At 33.0% G+C, this 22,073-nt stretch overlaps 1 protein-coding gene across 2 annotated transcripts in view; it reads left to right on the top strand.

The window, feature by feature from the left end:
* The window catches only part of LOC123673454 (ras-related protein Rap-1), a 96,057-nt gene extending 76,897 nt beyond the window's left edge, over positions 1–19,160 (top strand). For both annotated transcript variants that reach the window (XM_045607939.1, XM_045607940.1), the window contains exons 3-4: positions 6,244–6,685; positions 15,567–19,160. In XM_045607939.1, coding sequence (XP_045463895.1) covers positions 6,244–6,685; positions 15,567–15,872 — 748 coding nt within the window. In that variant the 3' untranslated portion in view covers positions 15,873–19,160. The remainder of the gene's footprint in view (positions 1–6,243; positions 6,686–15,566) is intronic.
* The last annotated feature ends 2,913 nt before the right edge of the window (positions 19,161–22,073 follow it).

The following is a 22,073-nucleotide window of genomic DNA, read 5'->3' as shown; positions in this document are numbered from 1 at the left end:
TAATAATGAACAGCCTCAAAGCTATCACGAGTATTTTCTACTCAACCATAATAGCAGATAGAATTCAGGTGGAATGTTCACTCCTCAATTCACCTCCTCTTCCTCTGTTGTCCATAATTTCCATTCAATTTTCGGAAATTCCATAACTAAATGCCTGTTGTTGTTGCGGAAATGTGGGCTGATTCCTGTTAATAATCCCATGATAAAGGAAAGTAGCATCAATCCAATGTAATTATGATGCTGTTCTCTAATCTGCCTTCGTTTTTGTTTCAGTTTATACTGTCGTATATTAAATATCGCCGTCCATTTGGGAACAATATGCTGTTTATCTGGCGTCATGCATAGTTCCACAGGAAATTTTAGTTGGAGTGGACTAGAGAATTCACTTGACGTTTTGTTATTCGAAAAACTCATAGTCGGGTGCTCGTTATTTGATCAAAGGAAAATGAATACGTATGAAATGCAATAATTGGCATGATATATCCACCACAATTCAGCAACGCCATTTTAAGTTCTTTTGATATGGATGCAATGGTTTCAACATTAATTTCAATTTGATTAATGAATTTTTTCATGTAATGGTTTTAGGTGTTCTCCGAATTTCCAAGGGCCTCCCACAGCAGCTTAAATTTTCTGCCACCTATCGCCATATCAATAACAAATAACAAAATGAGAATATTTCCATATCTACAGAGTAATTTAGAATGCCCAGTTTCTGAATTGTAAAGAAATGGTCATGCAAGTGAGTTTGCGTCGCCATCGGAAAGTCATGATTTCAATGCTTTGTATTTTTCAATTAGGTCGCAAATTTAAGGCACTTTTTTTTTCACGAATTGCTATGAAAAATAGAAGAAGCTGATTGTAAAAATAATGGATAAGGCAATTTGATATTAATAAATCTTTGCGAAAACGGACCCAAGAGTGTATAGAACTGACATGCATCAGAAGTTCGAGAAACACCTTGCTCCCTCTAGTCTTTTCTCCTTTATTCGAATATCCTAACAAATTCAAAAAATTTTGATAAACTCGTACAGGGTGTTTTTTCGGTTGAGTCTTTTTTATCAATTTTTTCTAGGCTGGACCTGAAAAAAAATTCAGTTGCTATGTCGGTATAAAGTAGTTGTTGCAGAGAATAACGTATCAAATATTATAGAAATATATAGGCTGGTTCGAAATTAATGGGTAAGTGAAGAAATTGACCAAATCAATAAAACTCGCCATATCTTGATAATAAAGAACACTCTTATTATTAGGCCAATTGAAAATTTCCCAGTCTGATGCACAGATGGAGGGGCTAGTATTAAATCCATATGATTTTCAGCAACGAAGACGGCGAACGCAATGGACGCCCAAAAGAGGCTGTCACCGAAGAAAGAATCAAAATAATTTTGAATGACCGTAAAGTGAAGTTGATCGAGATAACAGACATTGTGAAGATATCATCTGAACTTCTACATCATATCATTCACGAATATTTGTTTAGTATATCCAAAGACACTTGGAGGAAGCCTGAATATTTCGATTATACAAGGGTTGTCCAAGTTTCCAGAAATTCCTTTGGGGCCAGTGAATTTTTTGACTAACAATACTTTCAAATGAATCCCGGTATTTAGTGGATCGCTGTATCCACTTCAAATAAGGGACAGTTGGCCAACATTTTTTATGGGTTCAAGTAATACATGAAAAAGTTGTGTGTAAAATGGATGCCGCGCGAGCTCGCAATCGATCAAAAGCAACAACGTGTTAATGATTCTGAGCATTGTTTGAAGCTGTTCAATAATAATAAACCTGAATTTGTGCGTCGATATGTGACAATGGATGAAACATGGCTCCATCATTTCACACCGGAGTCCAATCGACAGTCAACTGAGTTGACTGCACACAATGAACCGAATTCAAAAGGAGGAAAAACAGTGTTATGGGATGCGCAAGGTATACTATTCATTTATTACTTCCAAAAGGGCCAGACCATCAAAGGAGATTATTATATAGCTTTATTGGATCGTTTAAAGGATGAGATCGTTGAAAAACGGCCCCATTCGAGGAATCATCAAGACATTCGTGTCACAAATCAATGAAAACAATGGCAAAATTGCATGGATTGGGCTCTATGTCCTCTATCTACCCTTAGATTCTGTCCATTTACCAATGAATCACACTGAATGTTTTGATAAAGGTCACATATTAACAAGAATCTTCTGAATTGAAATGAAAATCTACATCATGTGAAATTTCATGGAGAACGAAATGGATTAGGTAAGCGTATCGTATCCACCTCCATATAAATTTATCGACATGGAATAAAAAAAATGCATTACCCATTCCATCAGAGTACACAGACGACCGTAGAGTGTCCTTTAATAACTTTCAGCATTCAAAATTTCCACTCTTGTTAGGCTCATGCTTCTGATGACATTATTTCAATACAGATTATTTTGGTTCGCTTTTATTTCATATTATTGAGACTTTACTCCAAAAATTTAGTTTTAAATCATAAAAAAAAATGTTTTCTGAAACAAAATCCCATAACTTTTTGTTAAATATCTCTCCAGGGCCAATTCTTTTCACATAAATGCGTGTTTCGAATCTCCAATTCAATTTTGTGGAAATTGTTGTTCTGTGAATTTGAAAAATGTTGAAATATTATCTATCTGAGAGAACTAATTCCAGACTCTTCTTGAATATGAATCTCGTCCGAAGAACAATAACCGATTATTGTAGGCGGTATAACAATAGACCTTAATACGGATCACGTTTTTCTTTGAAGCTATTGAGATATTCTATACCCGAATTTCCAAAGAGTGACCGCGAATATTCCAGAACCTCAGCATCATTAAGGGCCTTTGTGCTTGAAATTATCCCCAAGTACGCAACTTAATGTTATTAAGGAATCCTTCGTGAAGTTGAGTTATCCTCTGGCCAAGCATGCTACTCTATTGCTTATACCTTGTATATGTTATAGTTATATTATATAATTAATCAGGTTCGTATTCAGTAAACAACTTTTGTGTCATATTAATTAGGCCTGTATGTTTTTGAAATGATAATATTATCTTTATCTACTCCTATTGAATTAGATATTCATTATTCAACTGCTTTTGAGCAATTAATAGTATCTATTAACAAACATCGTGAGTTATAATAACTCACTACTATAACTCACTATAATAAATCGGAAAATATGGATCTGTGCTTCTATACTTCTCTGCTTCTATTCGATTGGCCGAAAGGGAACATTCCATTATTGTTATTGAGGGGAGGAATGTCCGAGGGAATGTCACTTTTGACGTTTTCAAATTAAGTTGATATCTAATTATTGTGAATGTTTTGCTGAAAACGATTAATTCAGATAGTGAAGATGAAATATTATATGGGTATACATTTCCAAAAGACAAACAGCAAATGTTACCATACAGAATTACTTGCCCGAAAAAATATAAAGAATTTTGTAGCAATAAGGTCATTAAGTCGTCGTTTACAGGGAATGTTTTTTGGTATATTTTAATGCATTTTTATAGGCAACTATTAAGGATTTTCAATATAGTTCTATGTCTGTACTCTGTACTGGATTCGAGCTGGCCGAAGCTAGTTCGATTGTGAATGGTGACACTAAGTTTCCATCTCTCTTGTAGTCGGGATCGAGCAAATATGTTTATTTCCCGTTCCTTCTGTCTATATTCTAAGTCTGTATTTTTTTCTTAGTATTTATTGATATAGTCGTAGATAAAGTATAGTATTCAACTTGCGGTAATGGTCATAACTCACTTGATGAATTACAGCACTCGCCTGCGGCTCGTGCTGCAAACTTCATCTACGTGAGTTATGACCTACATTACCGCTCGTTGAATAATATACTATTATTCAATCGATCAATCGAAATATGTTGGTATTCCACAAAGCTTCCATATTATAGATAATTGTTTAGATGTGAACTATAATTGAAACAATAAACATGTCTGAACATAATAATTTGAATTCAAGTAATTATTTCGACTAATAGACATAATTATTAACACAACAGTATATAGAGTGAGAACTTTGGAGGTGTTGTACGGTCAGCAAAATGTAGACTTCATATGATTTTATCAACGTTTTGAAATGGAAATACATATTTTGATAACATAAAGAAGAAAATTAATTTGTTTCCAACTGATCTTCGTGAAAGGTGGGGCCATAATATGCCGAGGTAATGTAGCTTTTCTGTGGGTTTTAAACTTTACTTACTTCATATGAAATTGAAATTAGTAATAGCATATTTTCGAGGCGATCTTAACTGATTTTTAAAGTGCACCCCATCAATGGAATTGAGGTGTTTCATCCCAGTACCACTGATGGAATAATAAGTATAGCAACTCCATCTTCCGTGCCATACACACTTTGGGTTTAACGGCTTGGCTTGATATTCAAGCTACTTGGCTTGGCTTGGCTTGACTTGAAATCAACTCAAGTTCAAGTCAAGTAATAGTTCCTCAATTTTAAGTCGAGTACTTAATTTCAATAAATAAATACTTGACTTGACATTGAAAAACGACTACTTGATTTGAACTGAGTTGATTTCAAGTCAAGCTTATGCTACTTGAGCTTGAGCCAAGTAGCTTGAATATCAAGCCAAGCCGTGAATCACTATATACACCTCTACCTCCATAGCAGAGCGTGTAGACCAGTTGGGTTTATGTCAATAGCTGTGCCTTCCTTTTGAGAATTGCGCAGCGTTCAGCGCCATTTACCGATCTAGGAAAGAGTCAACACACACTACCCTGCCAGTACCGACTATGCAAGGCTTAGCGTGCTATCGGCACTGTTGCTGCAGGTCGCAACAGGTTAGGGCTCTGAATCGCGTTCTGCGCTGACATGTTGATCGCTTGTGTCCGATTTTTCGGCATTTCTACCGATTTTTAAATTTCATAGAACTTAAATCGAAATAGAATCTTCTACTGAAAAATCAAATATTTTTCATAATTAGATACAAAGACGAGAGATAATATCGCAATCTCGTTCCATGGTTCGATTCACATAATATGGACCAAATGGGATTTTCGCACCCATATTGCTCGATTCAGATACGTAAAAATGGGTTTCCCAGGGTCGTTCTCACTCAATTCACATATGAAACAAATAAGGTTGCTCCTTTCTCTTTGGCGATCTTGCTCAAGTTTAATTGAATTTGGAAAGGAATGTCCCTGATTTGTTCTCACTCGATTCGTCGAATCTTACATGTAACAAAGAGGGTGTCCCTTTGTAGATTTCACCCGATTTAGGTATTTTTCGATTTCATTGAACAACTTTGTCTTAACCATATTGGAATGAGTCGGAAAATTCATAGATAATTTTGAGGAAAATTTTCTTTTGTTATTTTTGCTTATTTTTGAGCTTGACTTGAATCATATCAAGCTACTTGATTTTCAGAAGTTTTATTGTGTCGCATCAATAAAAATATTATGAAATGAGAAGGAACCTAGCAAAAAACACTTTCATTTATCAAACTTATTGTATAAAAGAACCGAAAATCTCAATTTTTTGGAATAGAAACATTCATTAAATCACTATATATCAGAACAAAATGAAAAAAATTTAAAAAAAATATATTTCATAATATTGAGAAAACCTCCAGTATTCGTTTGATTTCATTATTTTCCATCCAGGATCTAAGACATATGAGGCATCTTATAAATTTGTCCTAACCTATTGTAGGTTTTTGTAACTACTAAAAGATTTCATAGGAATGTGAGAAAACTACTAATAAAGTCACACTGGCGAATGCTTCTGTCTCTCAGCGCTCGAGGAATCTCCTTATTTAGCCTAAGCGCGCACGAGCTTGCCGGAATATATGCCGTTCGACGCGTGCATATCAAGCTCAAGTAATATCAAGTAGCTTGATATCAAGTCAAGCAATGAATATTTAAATCAAATCAAGCTCAAGCTTCTTCACGAGCTTGATTTTCGAGTCAAGTAGTTGATTAAAATGTCAAGGTACTTGGCTTGATGAACCCCTATTATTTCTGCACCTCAAAATGTTGACACGGACACAAAGAAAAATAAAAACAACTACACTTTGATACTTTTTTCAAAAAAAGATGAGAAAAATCAATTTTTTTTTACATACCAAGAAAAAAAGGTGTTTGGAACTCAATGCTTTCTTGGTGCAACCACCCTTGTCCATAACATTTTAGGTTGATATCGAATATCACAGACACTAAAATATTAAATAAATGAATATATTTTAAACTCCTATGCATTTTACAGGTCACCAGGTAGTGAGGATGCAGAATCCCTTGAAAAGAATGATACCATTGGTCCCCCTTCAGGTAGTTACGTCAGACATAAGATAGTAGTTATGGGTGCTGCTAAAGTAGGAAAGTCTTCCATTATCACACAATTTCTCTACTCTACCTTTTCACCGAAATACAAACGCACAGTGGAAGAAATGCACCATGGTGACTTCAATGTGAATGGTGTTCATTTGACACTGGACATTTTGGACACTGCTGGTTCTTTCGACTTTCCTGCCATGAGAGCCCTTTCTATATCTTCTGCAGATGCCTTTGTTTTAGTTTATGACGTTACTGATTCCTCAACATTTGAAGAAGCCAGAACGTTGAGGGATCTAATCCATGAGACCAAAGGAACTTCGAGTGTGCCAATAGTTGTTGTTGGAAATAAGATTGACCTTATGGGGAACAGAGAGGTAAGATATGAAGATAACAATCTTATTACATAGGCGTACAACATTGTTTCCGCCGTTTTTTTTTCCAGAATTTCGAGGCTTTTTTGTTGAAAACTGGTTATTTATTTTTGATTCAAAGTATTGTCCATCGCTGGGCATTATTTTCTCCCCTCAATTCGATTAATCTGGAAAAACCCATTCGCCATTTTGTTACTTTTTTTTTGGTGATTTTCATAAAACTTTTGTCATGGTGATTTTCTCAATCAAAGCATAACTGTGTTTAATTTCAGTTCATTTTTGACAACGAGTTGATCAGTCAATCATATTTTCATGTGATCCGTCGCTAGACTAATTTCATATTTGTTGTGGTCACTGAAATGATTTTTTATGAAAATCAATAATTTTCGATGATAAGGACGATATACGGGGTGTCCCAGGAAGAATGCGACAAATGAATACCATAAATTAAGGTCATCATGGAGGACCCGTATCAAGATGTTTCAATCACCTGAGTGCCTTCGTTGGGGATATACAGGGTGATGTTCATCTCATGAGTGAAATTTTACAGTTGAATAACTCTTTAACTAATCGACCGAACAATTTCAAATTTTGAAGTTTTGTCACCCTTTCCTATCGCCTTCCTTCAATATTTCTGAATTCGAGTAAATCAGATCCGGACTAGGAAAATTTCAGACTTTTACTATTTTCGTGAATATTGGATTATGATTTTTTCCCATTTTCGGAACCACAAAGAATCAATTCATTATAAAATTCTAAATCTCTGCTTGGCACGGTCATACAAGGCGATCAATAATCATTCCCTCATGAGTGAAATTTTTTTTAGTTCAATAACTCTTCAACAAATCCGGAAAATAACTACAAATGTTAACATTTAACATAACAGATGCGCGAAGGTTAAATTAAACTTTGTTTTTCTTTGCGTGTGTGTGCCATGAAGTCAAAATTTCAAATTTTGTTCAAGGGACTATAATTTATGGATATGTGTAATCCTCACTGACGTTATTTTATTGGACTGTAAATATTCGACTACTTTCCTATATAAATCGGAATTGGAAAACAGCGATATGTTTCCCTAAAGAATAATACGATGATGTACTCGTTGAATTCGTAGACAAACCCATTTCTCTTCAGTCGTCTATTACTTTTATATTTTAGTCTGACTCAATTTATTTTTCACTGGAAGCTTCACAGATCGGCTGAAAGAAAAATATGTTTATGTAAAAACTTATAGTAAATAAGTATATATAAGAATCCGTGCTGGCAAGTGAGTATGATAAAAAGTAATATTATATAAAATTTTGGAAAGAAATGCATACACAGAATGGCAAACTTCAAAGACAGAGCGACAACTATTTCCCTTCCACAGACAGTTAAATTCCAATTATAGAGATGAAAAGAAGTACATCCCTCACTTCTGCAAAATGTTCGTCTCTAGTATCTGCATCATATTCGAAGTTTCTTTTTTCAATTAGCCTTTGATAAGAGTTTTTTGCAAAGTGAGAATTTTCGTTTTAACAAAAAATGTATTCGTGTGGAAAAAAATTGATATTATAATGGTATTTGAAATCTGGCAACCCGGATGAAGTGGTGGAACGATTTATTTTTTTTATTCTGGTTACGTCTATAAAACAGATTTGAATATATTTCATTCTGCTGCAATAACATGTCCGCCACGAGAGGAACGCCATTCAAAACTATTTGACTTTGTGGAAGTATACAGGGTGGCCACTTTTTCAATGGGATTGTATTGGTAACTTTTAAACCATAAGAGTTAGAGGGTCGGTCAAATGGAGAAAAAGTTGCATGCATAGAAGCATTATCAAGCAGTTCAAACAAATCGAGATTATCAGGGCCGATTATTGAGATATCATAAGAAAAGTAAATTTTGTCATTTTGATTTTTCTTTTTTTCCCACTTTATTTCAAATATTATCAAAAAATGTTACAGGGATTTCTTATTCGACAGTAAATTGTTCTCAATTTGACGTAATCAGATTTTATATTCAACGTTTCGTGCTCTCTGGGCCACCCTCAACCTCATTTTTTTCAATACGGACCTGTATATTTTATGACACTTTTCGAAATAACTTTTAACGCCAAATTCAACGATATATCATACAATGTCATTCAAAGTTGATTTTCAGGTGATTTTGACCCTTATCCAATTTTCTTTGGGTCGGATCTGTAGTGAATGCAATTTATCAAAAACTGCTGTTAATAAAATAGTCAAGATACGCGAATACAATGATTTCAAATTTGAATACCAAGCCTTGCAAAACTTATATCGTAATGCTATCAAAATAATGTTCGATTCTGTAATTTGTATCAACGGAACAAATGACAAATCCAACAATGGTGATTTCTCGCGAGAAGATTGAGAATGTATTGGAAGGTATTCAAGAAGACGAAATAAGCAAATGTATAAGAAGTATGGGTTCCAGAACCGTTAAGTGCATTTTACAAAATGGTGGACATTTCGAACACTTACTTCATTCATATTCATTTACTTTCGAATGATCATTCGATTTTTCTTTCATTAAATAATAATTTGTTTAATCATTATGAATTGAAATATGTAAATAATTAATTATTACTTGTTTCATGATTCGATTCTGATATGTTCCATTTAGTTCAAGATGAGTAAGATCATTTTCTCATCGAAATGTATTGCATGTTGTTAATTAAACTAAAGGTACCTAAATGTAATACAAATCCGACCCAAAGAAATTTGGATAAGGGTCAAAATCACCTGAAAATCAACTTTGAATGACATTGTATGATATATCGTTGAATTCAGCTTTAAAAGTTATTTCGAAAAGTGTTATAAAATATACAGGTCCGTTTTGAAAAAAAAAAGAGTTGATGGTGGCCCAGAGAGCACGAAACGTTGTATACGAAATCTGTAACGTCAAATTGAGAACAATTTACTCTCGAATAAAAAATTCCTGTAACATTTTTTGATAATATTTGAAATGAAGTGGGAAAAAAAGAAAAATCAAAATGACAGAATTTACTTTTCTTATGATATCTCAATAACCGGCCCTGATAATCTAGATTTGTTTGAACTGCTTGATAATGCTTCTATGCATGCAACTTTTTCTCCATTTGACCGACCTTCTAACTCTTATGGTTTGAAAGTTACCAATACAATCCCATTGAAAAAGTGGCTACCCTGTATAGTCTCCTTTGACCAGCATTCAAATAATGGCATCGAGAATCGCACAGCTAGACATATTTATTCTTGTTTCCTCCAAATACTTTCTCAAATCAGAATTCATTCAATCTAAACCGAATGATTTCGAACACGTCTACTTGTACTCCCTTTTCTCAAAGCGATGTTCGAAAGAAAATTATTCAAATGACTACATCATACTGTTTTTATTCAACTAATGGGATTTCATATCTGTTCTTCCATTAGATATTAACAATATCGGGACGTATAGTTAACAATTCTATATTCAAATTTTAAATTGAAGTTTCAAGCCTAGTGCAGAATTGCGAGCTGATCACACCATGAGACCTATAGAAATATTTTGTGATAGCAGATCTAATTGCGTTGAAATTACAATTACTAGTTCAATCCGAAAATTGAATTCTTCGATTTAATTTTATGGATACGATACACTACTAACATAAAAACGATAGAGATCAACGGAACAATTTTTTGCCAATCAGTTTGGTTACTCGTCCTTTGCTCCGAATAAATCAACCCTCCAATTATGTTTGTTCTTGTAATACTTCTTACCTCTCAACAATTTTTCTTCGGGAATTGTCTCTTAAAAGTAAAAGTTTGAAGGTATTTAAAAGCGCAACAAAAATTTCAAATTTCACGCCACTGCTTTCCGGAAATTTTTATTCGGAATTACTACTGCTGTCAGTAGTAGGAAAAGGAAATAAAGAAAGATTTATACTCTGAAAATGGCTGCAATGAATCATAAATTCAGTTGTCACATTTGAATGACTATAACGAATGTTGGAAAAGAGAATGCGTCAAAATCCAGATACGCAATCTAGCCAAAAAGACCGTCCACAATTCATCATAATATACCAGCCGTTAGTTCTGTGATACGGATGTTTCAAAACCACCGATTTGTTTAGCCGTACATCTGTTGTAGTGTAGGAGAAAAGGCAGCAATTTTCATTGGGAATCACCGGTCATAAAACTCGTTAAAAAAAACCTTCCCACATTTCTGTTTCAATTTCACTAGGTACCGAATATCGAGTTGATTAAAAAAAATATATGATATAATAATCAATATTGTACGTGGCATTGTTGAAACACTCAATAAAGGAGATTAGGGTTTTAGATTGAAGAAAAGTTGAAGACAAAGCCTTAAATTCCTGAACCTCGGCTGATTGCATCAAATATTATCAGGAAATAAGAAAAAACAGGACCATATTCTGAAAAAATTACATAAAACATTAATTATTTCCTTTGCACTTTTAAAAAACATTCGCAATTCGAAGTAAAAATTGAATTCACTACACTGAATTATGAATTTTTTCATGGAAATTATGACATTCCTCTGAAACGTATGCAAAATATAGATTTCGTAGAAGAAAAAAAATAAAATCTGAGTACTTTCGTGGAAATATTAAAATTACATGAGATGTTTTGAAGGTTTGCACAAAATTTAAATGAAATCTGATTGCTGATTTCCAAGTAACGTATACCAGAAATTTAGGCCAAATCTCATTAATCTCCCTGATTATCCGAAACTAAATTTTTTAGGATACAAAACAAGCTACTTTTCTGAAAGATCTGGATGACCTACATTGTGCATTCACCACTAGGCTATGGCCAACCATTCATGTTACACCCTGTATTGTTCTCCTACTTTTGTCAAATCTGCAGATTCTATCTTGAAGAAAATACACATTTAGATTAAGAATGACGATTTCAAGCCTCAACATTTCATGTTGATCGCATAATCAGAACTAACAATAGAAAATTCAAGAATAATATCGAAAAAAATCATCCAATGACCACAAAATCGAAGAAGTCGAGATGAGTTTAATATAAAATAATGTTTCATCTAAACCTTAAAATATTTAAGGGAAATATTGGAATGGAAATATCCCTTAACTAGAGAAACTGTTATCTAGTCTTCAATTCAGTAACATACTTTCTCCATTTTTAGATTTTTCATAAGGTTTATATTGAAAAGAACGATAAGATCGAACGCAATTGTGAAAGCTACATTTCCAAAACAATCAGAGGATTCTCTTAGCGAAAATGTTCAATATTGATTTTCACAGAAACCTAGAAGTATAAATCTGCAACAAAAAGCTTGAATGAGCAAGATGCAACATGTTGCATCTTTCTTAGATTAATATAGTCTCAAAAATATTTTATTTGTTTTCCTTATGTATTGGAGTGAGAATACAATGGAATAATGAAAACTATCTCAAATCTCTTAGGATTTTATGGAAATAAAAATGATAGAACATTCAAGAAGAATATTGGAATGCGAAAACCTAGAAGCTAGAGATAAATTTATTTGGCTTCAAGTCTTAATGAAAATATTGATTTACAAGTGCGAGGAGCTCCTTTCTTCACAAAAATGCTACATTCATTATCTGTGAGGTAGTTCTTTAAAACACCTCCTTCTCTGATTCATTCAATATCTGATTGTTCAGATTTGAGAACCATTTCTACTTACCTCAGTGGGATTTTCAATGAAAAGGATTCAATAATTATTCGTTAGTGGTCAGACCTCCACCGAAATGTAAATATTCATAAGTTCCGCAGTGTTACGCGTTTATAGAGTCTAGACTAGGGTTGCAGAATTCATCAGGGTCTGAAATTCAATTTCACCTTCATCTAGCCAAAAACAATGAATTCAATCCCTCCTATATTGGTAGGTGGTGTTAACGTTTTGTAGTAAAACAGCGGGTAGATATTTCAAGAGCAAACTACGGTTCGAAAAATATGGTCAAATGTGTATTACTTTCTGATCGTTTGAGGTTATTTTTGACATACCGGTTTCTACAATATTGGTCCAGTGAAATTATTGAAATCGAGTACTTATCTGGGAATTTGAGATACCCAGCTATAAACTCGTATGAAATTGTATTTGGACATCCCAAAAGTTGTCTCAAAACCTGCATATGCTAGGGTGTCCGCCACTATTGAAATTCGAGGTCTTTCTTGCCAATATCTCGTTTCCTATAGGTTTTTCGCTATTTGATTTCATTATAAATATTGTAGAACATAAAATTTCCTACAAAATTTGTTCTGAAAGTTTTTCTATACCTTGAATCGTTTTGAAGATACAGGGCGGAGAGTGTATGGTTGATCATTTTTTGACTTTTAACCTTAGATTTTAATGGATGAGGACACTCTACCATATTTAGGTTTTGAGACAAGTTTTAGGATGTTAAAATAAAGTTTCTAGCTGGGTATCTGAAATTCTGAGGTTGACTACTAAGTTGACTCGATTATATTTTGAGTACTTATCTGTAATATCTGATTATAGTAAACTTCTTATCCCAAAGAAAATATTCAAAAAAAATCGTAATCAAGTAAATACTTGATTACGATTTTTTGAATATTTTTTTAGTGTTTATATTTATAAACACTGCGGAGAAAAAACAACGAATGTTTTCAAATCAATATTTGCATATTCAATAAAGAATCATGTTACGTGTATTCGAATTATTTCGAAATAAATTCATGCGAATTATGTTACTTCTATTCGAATTATTTACCTAGAAAAGTGTTGGGAAGTTTGAAGGACTATATGGCCAATTTACGTACCAAGTTTTTAGACAACTAGATCATAATTTCCCGAGAAAAGCTACCTAGAGGTAAACTCGAACATTCAAGTGGTAGTTGAATTTATATTTTCCGACAATTTCATATCTTTATTATTGAAAATAATAAACTAAAACTATAGAGATAACCACCAGATGTTGCATATATTCGAAGCTTTGAAGGCGTTATAAAATACGGTCGTAAAAATATCCAATTTATGATATTTGCATGAATTCAGCTATTCTATTCCGAATCCACTCAGTTTATTTTCATAATAATTGATGTATTTTCCTCCTATGAATTCGGAAATGGGGTACTTTTAACGATAGTTTTAGTACGAAATATATATGAATTGTTCTCTTTATGTCAAGTGATGTGAACGTTCAATGAAATATTCGAATATCATTTGAGCTTGAAAACGTATCAAATCAAATAGAGAAACAAGCGAATTGAATCCCTTTTCTATTCAGCTTTATTAGCATATCGTGAAAATGTGCCAGTAGAACGGATTATACCTTGATTTAGAGCTCGCACTTGGTGACCACAAAATTGCAAGCATATAATATAGTGAGATGTTCTTCATCAGAATTTTGTCATTCTGGCGATATAATCGTCCAGAAATTTGGCACGAACATTTGAGTGGTTATTTCACTTGAACAAACAAATTTCATACAGACCCGGATTTGTTGTTACAAAAATATGCAAATATATCGATGACTTTCTCGTTTTCAATATTCGTTTCTCTTCATTTTGTTCTGAATTTCGGGGTTTTTTAAATATATTTTGAGGGGTTTAAGGAAGGAGAAGTATCTCCTGTACATATGTAACAGGTATGGTCACCAATATTTTCAGAAGTTTATATATATTTGGAAACAATTCCTGATTTAAATTTCCCGAATTCTTCAGAAGGTCTTATTCGCCTTTCAATGAATCCACACACTTTTTGAATAATATAAAAGTTCTGCCCAATATTGCTGGTCCCTTTTTCCTAATAAACTTTGTGGATCAAAATATATATACATGATAAGGTAGATGAGTATATAAAACAAATCTGATTTCATAAATTGCGCTTGAAAAATACACAATTTTATCTTGGTCAGTTATCTTATCCGAGAAATGGCAAATAACTTGATATATCCCAACATAAATCAAATAGAATAGGAAATGTACAACAAATGAACATATGAACTAAGAAATAGGTACCTCTGAATATGCAATAAAATAAAAGATGTCTCATTCAATTTAAAAAGTTATAAGTGGATTTAGACTAGCAATTCTGAAAAAATTGCCCCATCAAAACTTTTCCCTTCCTACGGCCTTAAGATAAATTGGAATATGTGGAATATTGCTCATATTGTTCAACGGGTTCACTTGGATGTGTGCTTCGAATTCAAAGAAATAATTCTTCCCTCTATACATCCACAAATCCAACTGATTTTGTCAAGCTAGTTGCGGACTACCCCACAGACGCTGCAACTTAGTAGCCAACAAAGAATATCAAACCGATTTGATCTGGCAGCAACTTAGTTAACAACTTGGAATATCAATCAACAACCAGTACACAGATGAGCAACTTAGTCGCCAACTTGATATGTTGGCAACTTGGTTGGCAACTAAGTTGTTCGTCAGTGGGCCCATAAGGTTTCGAAATGAAGGACGACCTGATTTGCTTCACACAGTTGGTATTCATCCTAGGAATAATGACTGCCCACTGATATGTTAATGAATTAATAGCATCTCATATACTTCCATTCATTCAAGAGCTGGAAGCCCATATTTCCCAACAGGATAATGCCCATCATAACAATACAAGGCATTCTATAGAGCGCATCGAAGAGGTTAATTCCAATATCTTGCCTTGGCCACCCAGATCTCACAATCTTCAGCCAAACGAACATGAGTGGGACTAGAAGACTTCAGTTTTAAGTCAAACCCTCCAAACACCAGAAGCTCTGCGACATTTCTATCCAGTTTGAACGATCTATATTGTTTGATATTGAAAATATCTGGATAAAAAGAAGAATTAGAATCAATTGACTTGATTTTAAAGGATATTTCTTGAATTGCCTAACTTTGAGTTCCTATATTTAAAATATATTTTAATATCACATGTTATCTTTTTCAGATCGACACAGCCACAACTGAGTCAGTAGTGACAGTCGATTGGGAAAATGGGTTCGTTGAAACATCAGCCAAAGAAAATCAAAACGTGAGCAAAGTGTTCAAAGAACTCCTGTTGCAGGCCAAGTTGAAGTACAATTTAAGCCCAGCTCTCCGAAGGAAACGTAGACAGTCCCTTCCACTCCAATCAGGCGTACCACCATCAACACCATCACACAGCAGCGCCATGGTTCCCTCAGCTGTTCAACTCCAACACCTCCAAAACATACGAGATCGACATGGAAAGAGAAATTCGTGTGTTTTATCCTAAGAGATAAATCTATGACCGAACCAAGAAAACAGTATTCAGGATTCAATACAGGCTGTTTCTTCTTCAATAATTCGGCAGTTGAGTTGTTCATTTTAGATTTTTATACCCTGAGAAAATGTCATCAACTCCGCACACCGAATAACAATGACGATTTTCATTTCTCAATATTGTTCTGAAATACTAGCCTTTCATATAACACTGAACGCTTTCACGACTGGATTGTTGAACAGAATTAGAAAATTCCAGTCTTTTTAGCCTTCGTCTAGTTGGTTTCGCTTACTACTGTGGTAATTGTCTTCAGAAATTTCTAGATCGTAGATTGTAATTCGACGCTGTTGAGCAGGAATTCTTCCAAATCTTCGAAATATACAAAAATTCAAATAACATCAATAGACGAAAGTGAAGAATCAGAAATAATTCATAGCACCTGGTCAACACAGATAGGCCGAAGGCGAGGGAATGAAAAAAATAGCTCCGCCTCCTCCCACTATGGTGAGGAAAGTATAAATACCGCATCAGGATAGAGCCGACATTCAAATTGGAAAAATCCAGCATCGAGTTGAAATCTACCCCCCAGCAGGGCCAGCGTTAAGGGTGAAGCAGCGAAGCGACCGTTTCAGGCGCCTTTATTTGAGGGACAGCAATTCGGCCCAGTTTTCTGACGGCCTTTTGATATTTCAACCTTGATTCTTAAAAACAGCAAAAGATTATTCTGCTTCGCTTCGTTTATCAACATTCTCTGCAATAAAAATCTCCAAACTACCTTCACTAAACCGTATGTACACACATGGCAGCCTAACCAATATAAACAGAATTTCCTATTACACTCATTGAAGGAGGGATAAAATCATCACTAGAATAATCATTAAAATTAATTTTTTTTCACGCACGATTGCATGTATTATCATTGGAGCAGGTGCTGTTTTTTTCATTAGAGGAGGTGGTTATGAGAGAGGTTATGTTGTTATTGTTGCTTTTTGAGCAAGGGAGCCGAAACATCCTGTTACCTAGAAATCTCTGAAAATGCCTACAGCTGTAGTAAGTGAAACGTCAGTTGAAAAAGAAACTGGACCACGGCTACAAAGCCTGGATCTCAACAAATCTGTTGATACTAGCCTTTCTTTGTTCCGAGTTGGAGAATTTTCAATTATCATGATATCAATGAAATCAAAATATCTGAAGAATATTTTGGTAAATTGAATGACTTTTATGAAATCACCTAGACAATCATGAGGCTTCTTCCGTGAGTTTTTTGAATACCTACATATCAGCTTCAAATCATAGAATTTCAAGGTAGATAAGAGAGATAATAATGATAGGAGCCATAAATACGGATTTTTTATTCAAAAATATGAGATTCTTTTTGTTAATTCAGCGCTTGAAAAATATTATCTTTTTGGAAGAAGATTATTTTTTAATATTTTTTCAGTGACCGTTCAGTTATCTGAATTGACGAAGTCTGGAAAGTTTTTTTTAGATTTGGGTATTTTTTGAGAAGAAAAATTATGATTATCACTAGACCAATTTGAGACCAACGTATAATAAGGAAACGATTTATATAAAGATATATTATAGTCGTTGATGAATAAGACCCTGAACCACAGAAATAATAAAAAAGTTTTTCAAATGTTGTTGAAAAGTTATGTTTTAGTTATGATGAATTATACAAATGCAATTATGAGGTTGAGGTTAAGTCGATAACGCCTTTATGAAAAATAAATAGTGGTTTGCATTTTTTAAGGTGATATAAAAATGTTACCAAAGGCCCGAAGAACAACTTGAAAATCTTTTATCAGAAGATCCAAAAAAACAAAAGTGAATCTTACCAAAAAGTATACTTAATCGATATACATCTGCAATAAATTCAATATGCATATGAAAAAATTTAGTTTTCCGATATTAATAACTTGAATCAATACTTGGATACCCAATAAATTAGGGGTAGTCTCATTGGATTTGAATATTCTATAGAAATATGACATCCAAAACGATGATATAATAATTATTATTCTTGTTAGTTACCAATATCGAAATGGTTCATCATTTCTGAACCATTTCGATATTGGTAACTAACAAGAATAATAATTATTTTATCATCATCGGTTTTCATCAAATTTCAAAGGAATTCAATTCCAAATGAATTTGAAGGTCAAACTGACCAGAAGATTTCGTTAGTTGAGTGCCTTTTTGAGCTAAGCAATAAAAACATTTCATCTCTGCAGTATTGCATCAGGTTTTCAGCCATTAAAATATTTATTGATAATTGAAAATTTTCTCTTCGAGTTCACATGTTCTATTATTTTTATATTCATTAGTACCTGCTTGATCTCTACTATTGAATAGATCATCTGGAACGCATGCCTTTGACAAAGTAATATCAACACATGTACATAATTCAATTTAAAAAATTTCTATTGGAAATATCCCACCCTCAAAACTTGAAAACCATCTAAGTAGGTGATAAAACTAAGTTTCATTCTTCATATTTGTACGCCCCTTTGAATGAAACACACCCTATCAATTCAGAAGTTGTGTAAAGCACTCTTTCTTGAATATTTTTTCATAACAAAATAAAAACTGAGTTAAATTTTCATATTATAATTTTTAATGATCTAGATGTTATATGTAGTGATTATATTCGACATGTATATTTCGGTAATTTAATGTAAAATCTCAGGGGACCTTTCTGATAATTTTAAGAAGAGTAGTTTCATTTTTTTCAGCTATTAAAATGTGATGAGTTTTTAGACGCACAAATAATTTCAATCTCTTGAAAATTTTTTCCTTTATATCAAGAATATTTCTCCATTTTCCTATTATTTGATGAACACAAATGGTCCAAACTATCTTTGTTGCTTGTTTTGTGACCAGCAATTTTCGATTTCATGAACACTCGATGTACAATGGTTGTCCACTTAGTACTACTCTGTGAAATGAAAATTCAGTACGGGTACTGTCATTATCATTCGTCGTTATATTTCATAAATTTTTCTCATTGTATTGGGAGTCTCTAACACCAAATAAAGGCTTTTGCTGCCTGGTATTTTGTGTAAATGGATATTATTAATCATATTTACTGATATAGTATACTAAAAGTAATAATATACCTAATTATAATCAAAATGAGTATGAAATCAGTACCTATGTCAATTTATGTAGTAAACATGATATAGAACTTTTCTTCCATAGGTATCTTTTTATAAATTGGTAACAAATATAGTTGAATGTAATCAATATCATATTGAATCGAATGTGAAGATTTGAGGAATTAAAGAAATACGAAGATGATGTTTTTTTTGTATAATCCTGAGATATATACCTATACCTATGTATGGGATCTTTATGATAAATGTTAAAGAATACTTATTATATACACTATATTATGTTAATGGATATATCTATAATCCAAAGGAAATACAGGGTATGTTGAATATATGGGAAAGAATATAGCGTGGTTGAAAATGAGTTTAGTTCAATTCAACAACACACGTCTCGCTGTCATACAAGACAACATCGTAAACGAATAAAAGACAAAAGAAGAAAAATAAGTTGAAGGAAAAACTTTTTCAAATCCTTCATGAGAGGGAGCATCTTATAGCTAATTCCATCTATCGTTTTCTGTTCTGAAAGAATATTAGTTGCAAATGAGATTCATAAAAATATAAAGAAAATTAAAATGATATTCGAGTTTGCTCAGCTTATGCCTATGAATGATCGTTAAGAAATTCTCAAACAGTATTGTATGGTGCTTTCCGCATATATTATCTTCCTGAGGGTAAGTGGTTTTTTAATGAATACAAAAGTTTAAGGAGACTAGTTGATTTTGTACTTGAGTAACTGTATCCTCAGTTTGATGCGTTCCATTAACTTCTCCACATTATTATGCAGAATCAAATTCATGACACTAGACTACAGCTTTCTTCACTTCGTTAATTCTTTTGTCGGACCCCATTTCATCCTTGTGATAATAGAAGTTAAACGAGGTTCCTAATATCAAAAAATTCTAATGACAAAGTAAGAAAATTAATTTTTTTATTTGAATGATTATTTACCCTGTTTCTACAGATGGGGTCGCTATAATTGAATGCATTCAAATATTTCAATCTTTACGTTTTTTGCAGAACCAGATTGAGCCCATGAAAACTCTCTAGCTTTCTTCTAATCAAGATTCATTTCATTTTTTATGAATTTTCTTCCTTACCTATTGTTATTATTTTTCATCTTATTAACAGAACTTGTCTTGCCTGAAAAATTTTACACATCGTTGATAAGAAATTGCTAACATATTTTCAGTTGATAGTCGTAATTATGTTTTTCGAGAAGAACCAGTTTTTCATTTAACCTCATATAAATTCAATTAGTATCTGAAGAAGATATAGCGGATTTCACAAAAATTCAATAATTTTTTGTTGAATTTCAGTTTTTTTTTGTATTCACCCTAAATTCATATTTACAATCATTGGATCGGTCGACCAATTCAAGTTAGGTATGCAAATACTTTGGGAATTCGGATTTTAATATAAGCGCATTCACCAATTATCCAAGGCAAAGTGTAAAATTATAGAAATTGGTGGATGCGATACTCTGTTCAATGTAGGTATCATTTTCAATAGTAAAGCTTTGGGTTAGTTTTAAAAATAATTATATCCACTTTCCTTTGATATCTTAAAATTTTAAGATTTATCGAGTATTAGTATTAGAAGAATTAGTGAGAATGAAGAAGTATGTTGAACTTCGAACTATATTCGAATGAAATTCGATGTGAGGATTGCTATATTTACCATTTTGACCCTATACGGACTCAAGATCCATCAATTATAAAAGCTTATCTTCCAATTTTTTTATTTCAGCATAATGATTTCTTGACGGCGGTGCTATAGAAAATCATCAGATAAAATTATGATTAAAAGAAGAAATACCTTAGTAGAGAGCAGCAGCAATTGATAAATTTACTTAAACATAATATGTAGGTAATAATAATAATAAACTTTATTTGCTTTCAACACAACCTAATATAATATTCTATTCTATTGCAAATAAACATGATGAACAGAGGCTCACAAGAAGTTCGCCTGTTAGTTCTGAAAAAAAAAAAAAATTAAAAAAAGATATGTAATCTCTATTACACAAAAGGTCCAATTTATAACTATTCATCCTTCATTCATTAGATGAAGAAAGAGATTTCTTGCCATTTAGTGAATGAATAAATAAATCATAATATCGAGTTGGACATTACCCAAAACTATTGAATCTTATTGAAAATTGATTAAATTATAAACCTTACTACCATCACCATCTCAGATCAATTGGAATTAGGACCAAAAATATAAAAAATATTCAAACGAATACTCTGATAGTCTTGGAAGACATCACAATATAAGAATTTCATCCAAGACCTACTATATCTAATTTTTACGAAAAAAAAATTAATATATTCAGCGGAAGCACAAAAAACCAGAAGTATTGACCCAAATATCCCTTCACGTTTTCCATTCCAAATGAGGAGTGTTATTCTAAACTGAAAAATCAACCAATTAAAGAGCCCATTACATTAGCATATTACCCACTGTGCGCATCAAATCGAACCAAACTGAGTAAATCGAGCCTAATATAGAATAATTCGGAACAATAATTACTCGAATCAATGGTGTATCGAATGATTCAGACCAGAGATTTATTCTCTGAAAGAAAACAGGGTTAAAAGCTTTTTCAAATGAGCAATCATTTTATGAAAGAATGTGAATAATTCATGGAAAAACGGAGATCTGCTACAGTTTCTATGATGTGAGTATAAATATTAGTGTTCATCACCATGAAATGACTTCTTATGGATATGGAGGGAATGTAAAGATGTAATAATGCAATTTCTGCAATTCTTTTTCACCTCTACCTATATTATGTTGTTCAAACATATTCATTGTACCTATCTAGACGCTAGTATTAGGTTAAAATACAGGGTGGCCATTTGAAAACGAAACAGACGAGATTACAGACGAAATAAAGTTTTTCGATAGAAATGCTCGGACAGGTCGATTTCTGTTTCGAGGGGGACAACTTAAGATGTAGGTTACGGACGCATAGCGCTTCAACCCTTGCTGCTGCAACCCTCACTGCCAATTTTTGAATAGGGAAGATGGGGTGAGTGATACCTCAATTTGAAGGTATTTTTATACTGATTGCAGCACAGTAATTGTTTTTTCA

This window comes from Harmonia axyridis, chromosome 2, assembly GCF_914767665.1.
Source record: "Harmonia axyridis chromosome 2, icHarAxyr1.1, whole genome shotgun sequence".
NCBI lineage: Eukaryota > Metazoa > Arthropoda > Insecta > Coleoptera > Coccinellidae > Harmonia > Harmonia axyridis.
Note: the sequence above shows the minus strand (reverse complement) of the source record. Positions and strands in the feature narration are given on the sequence as shown.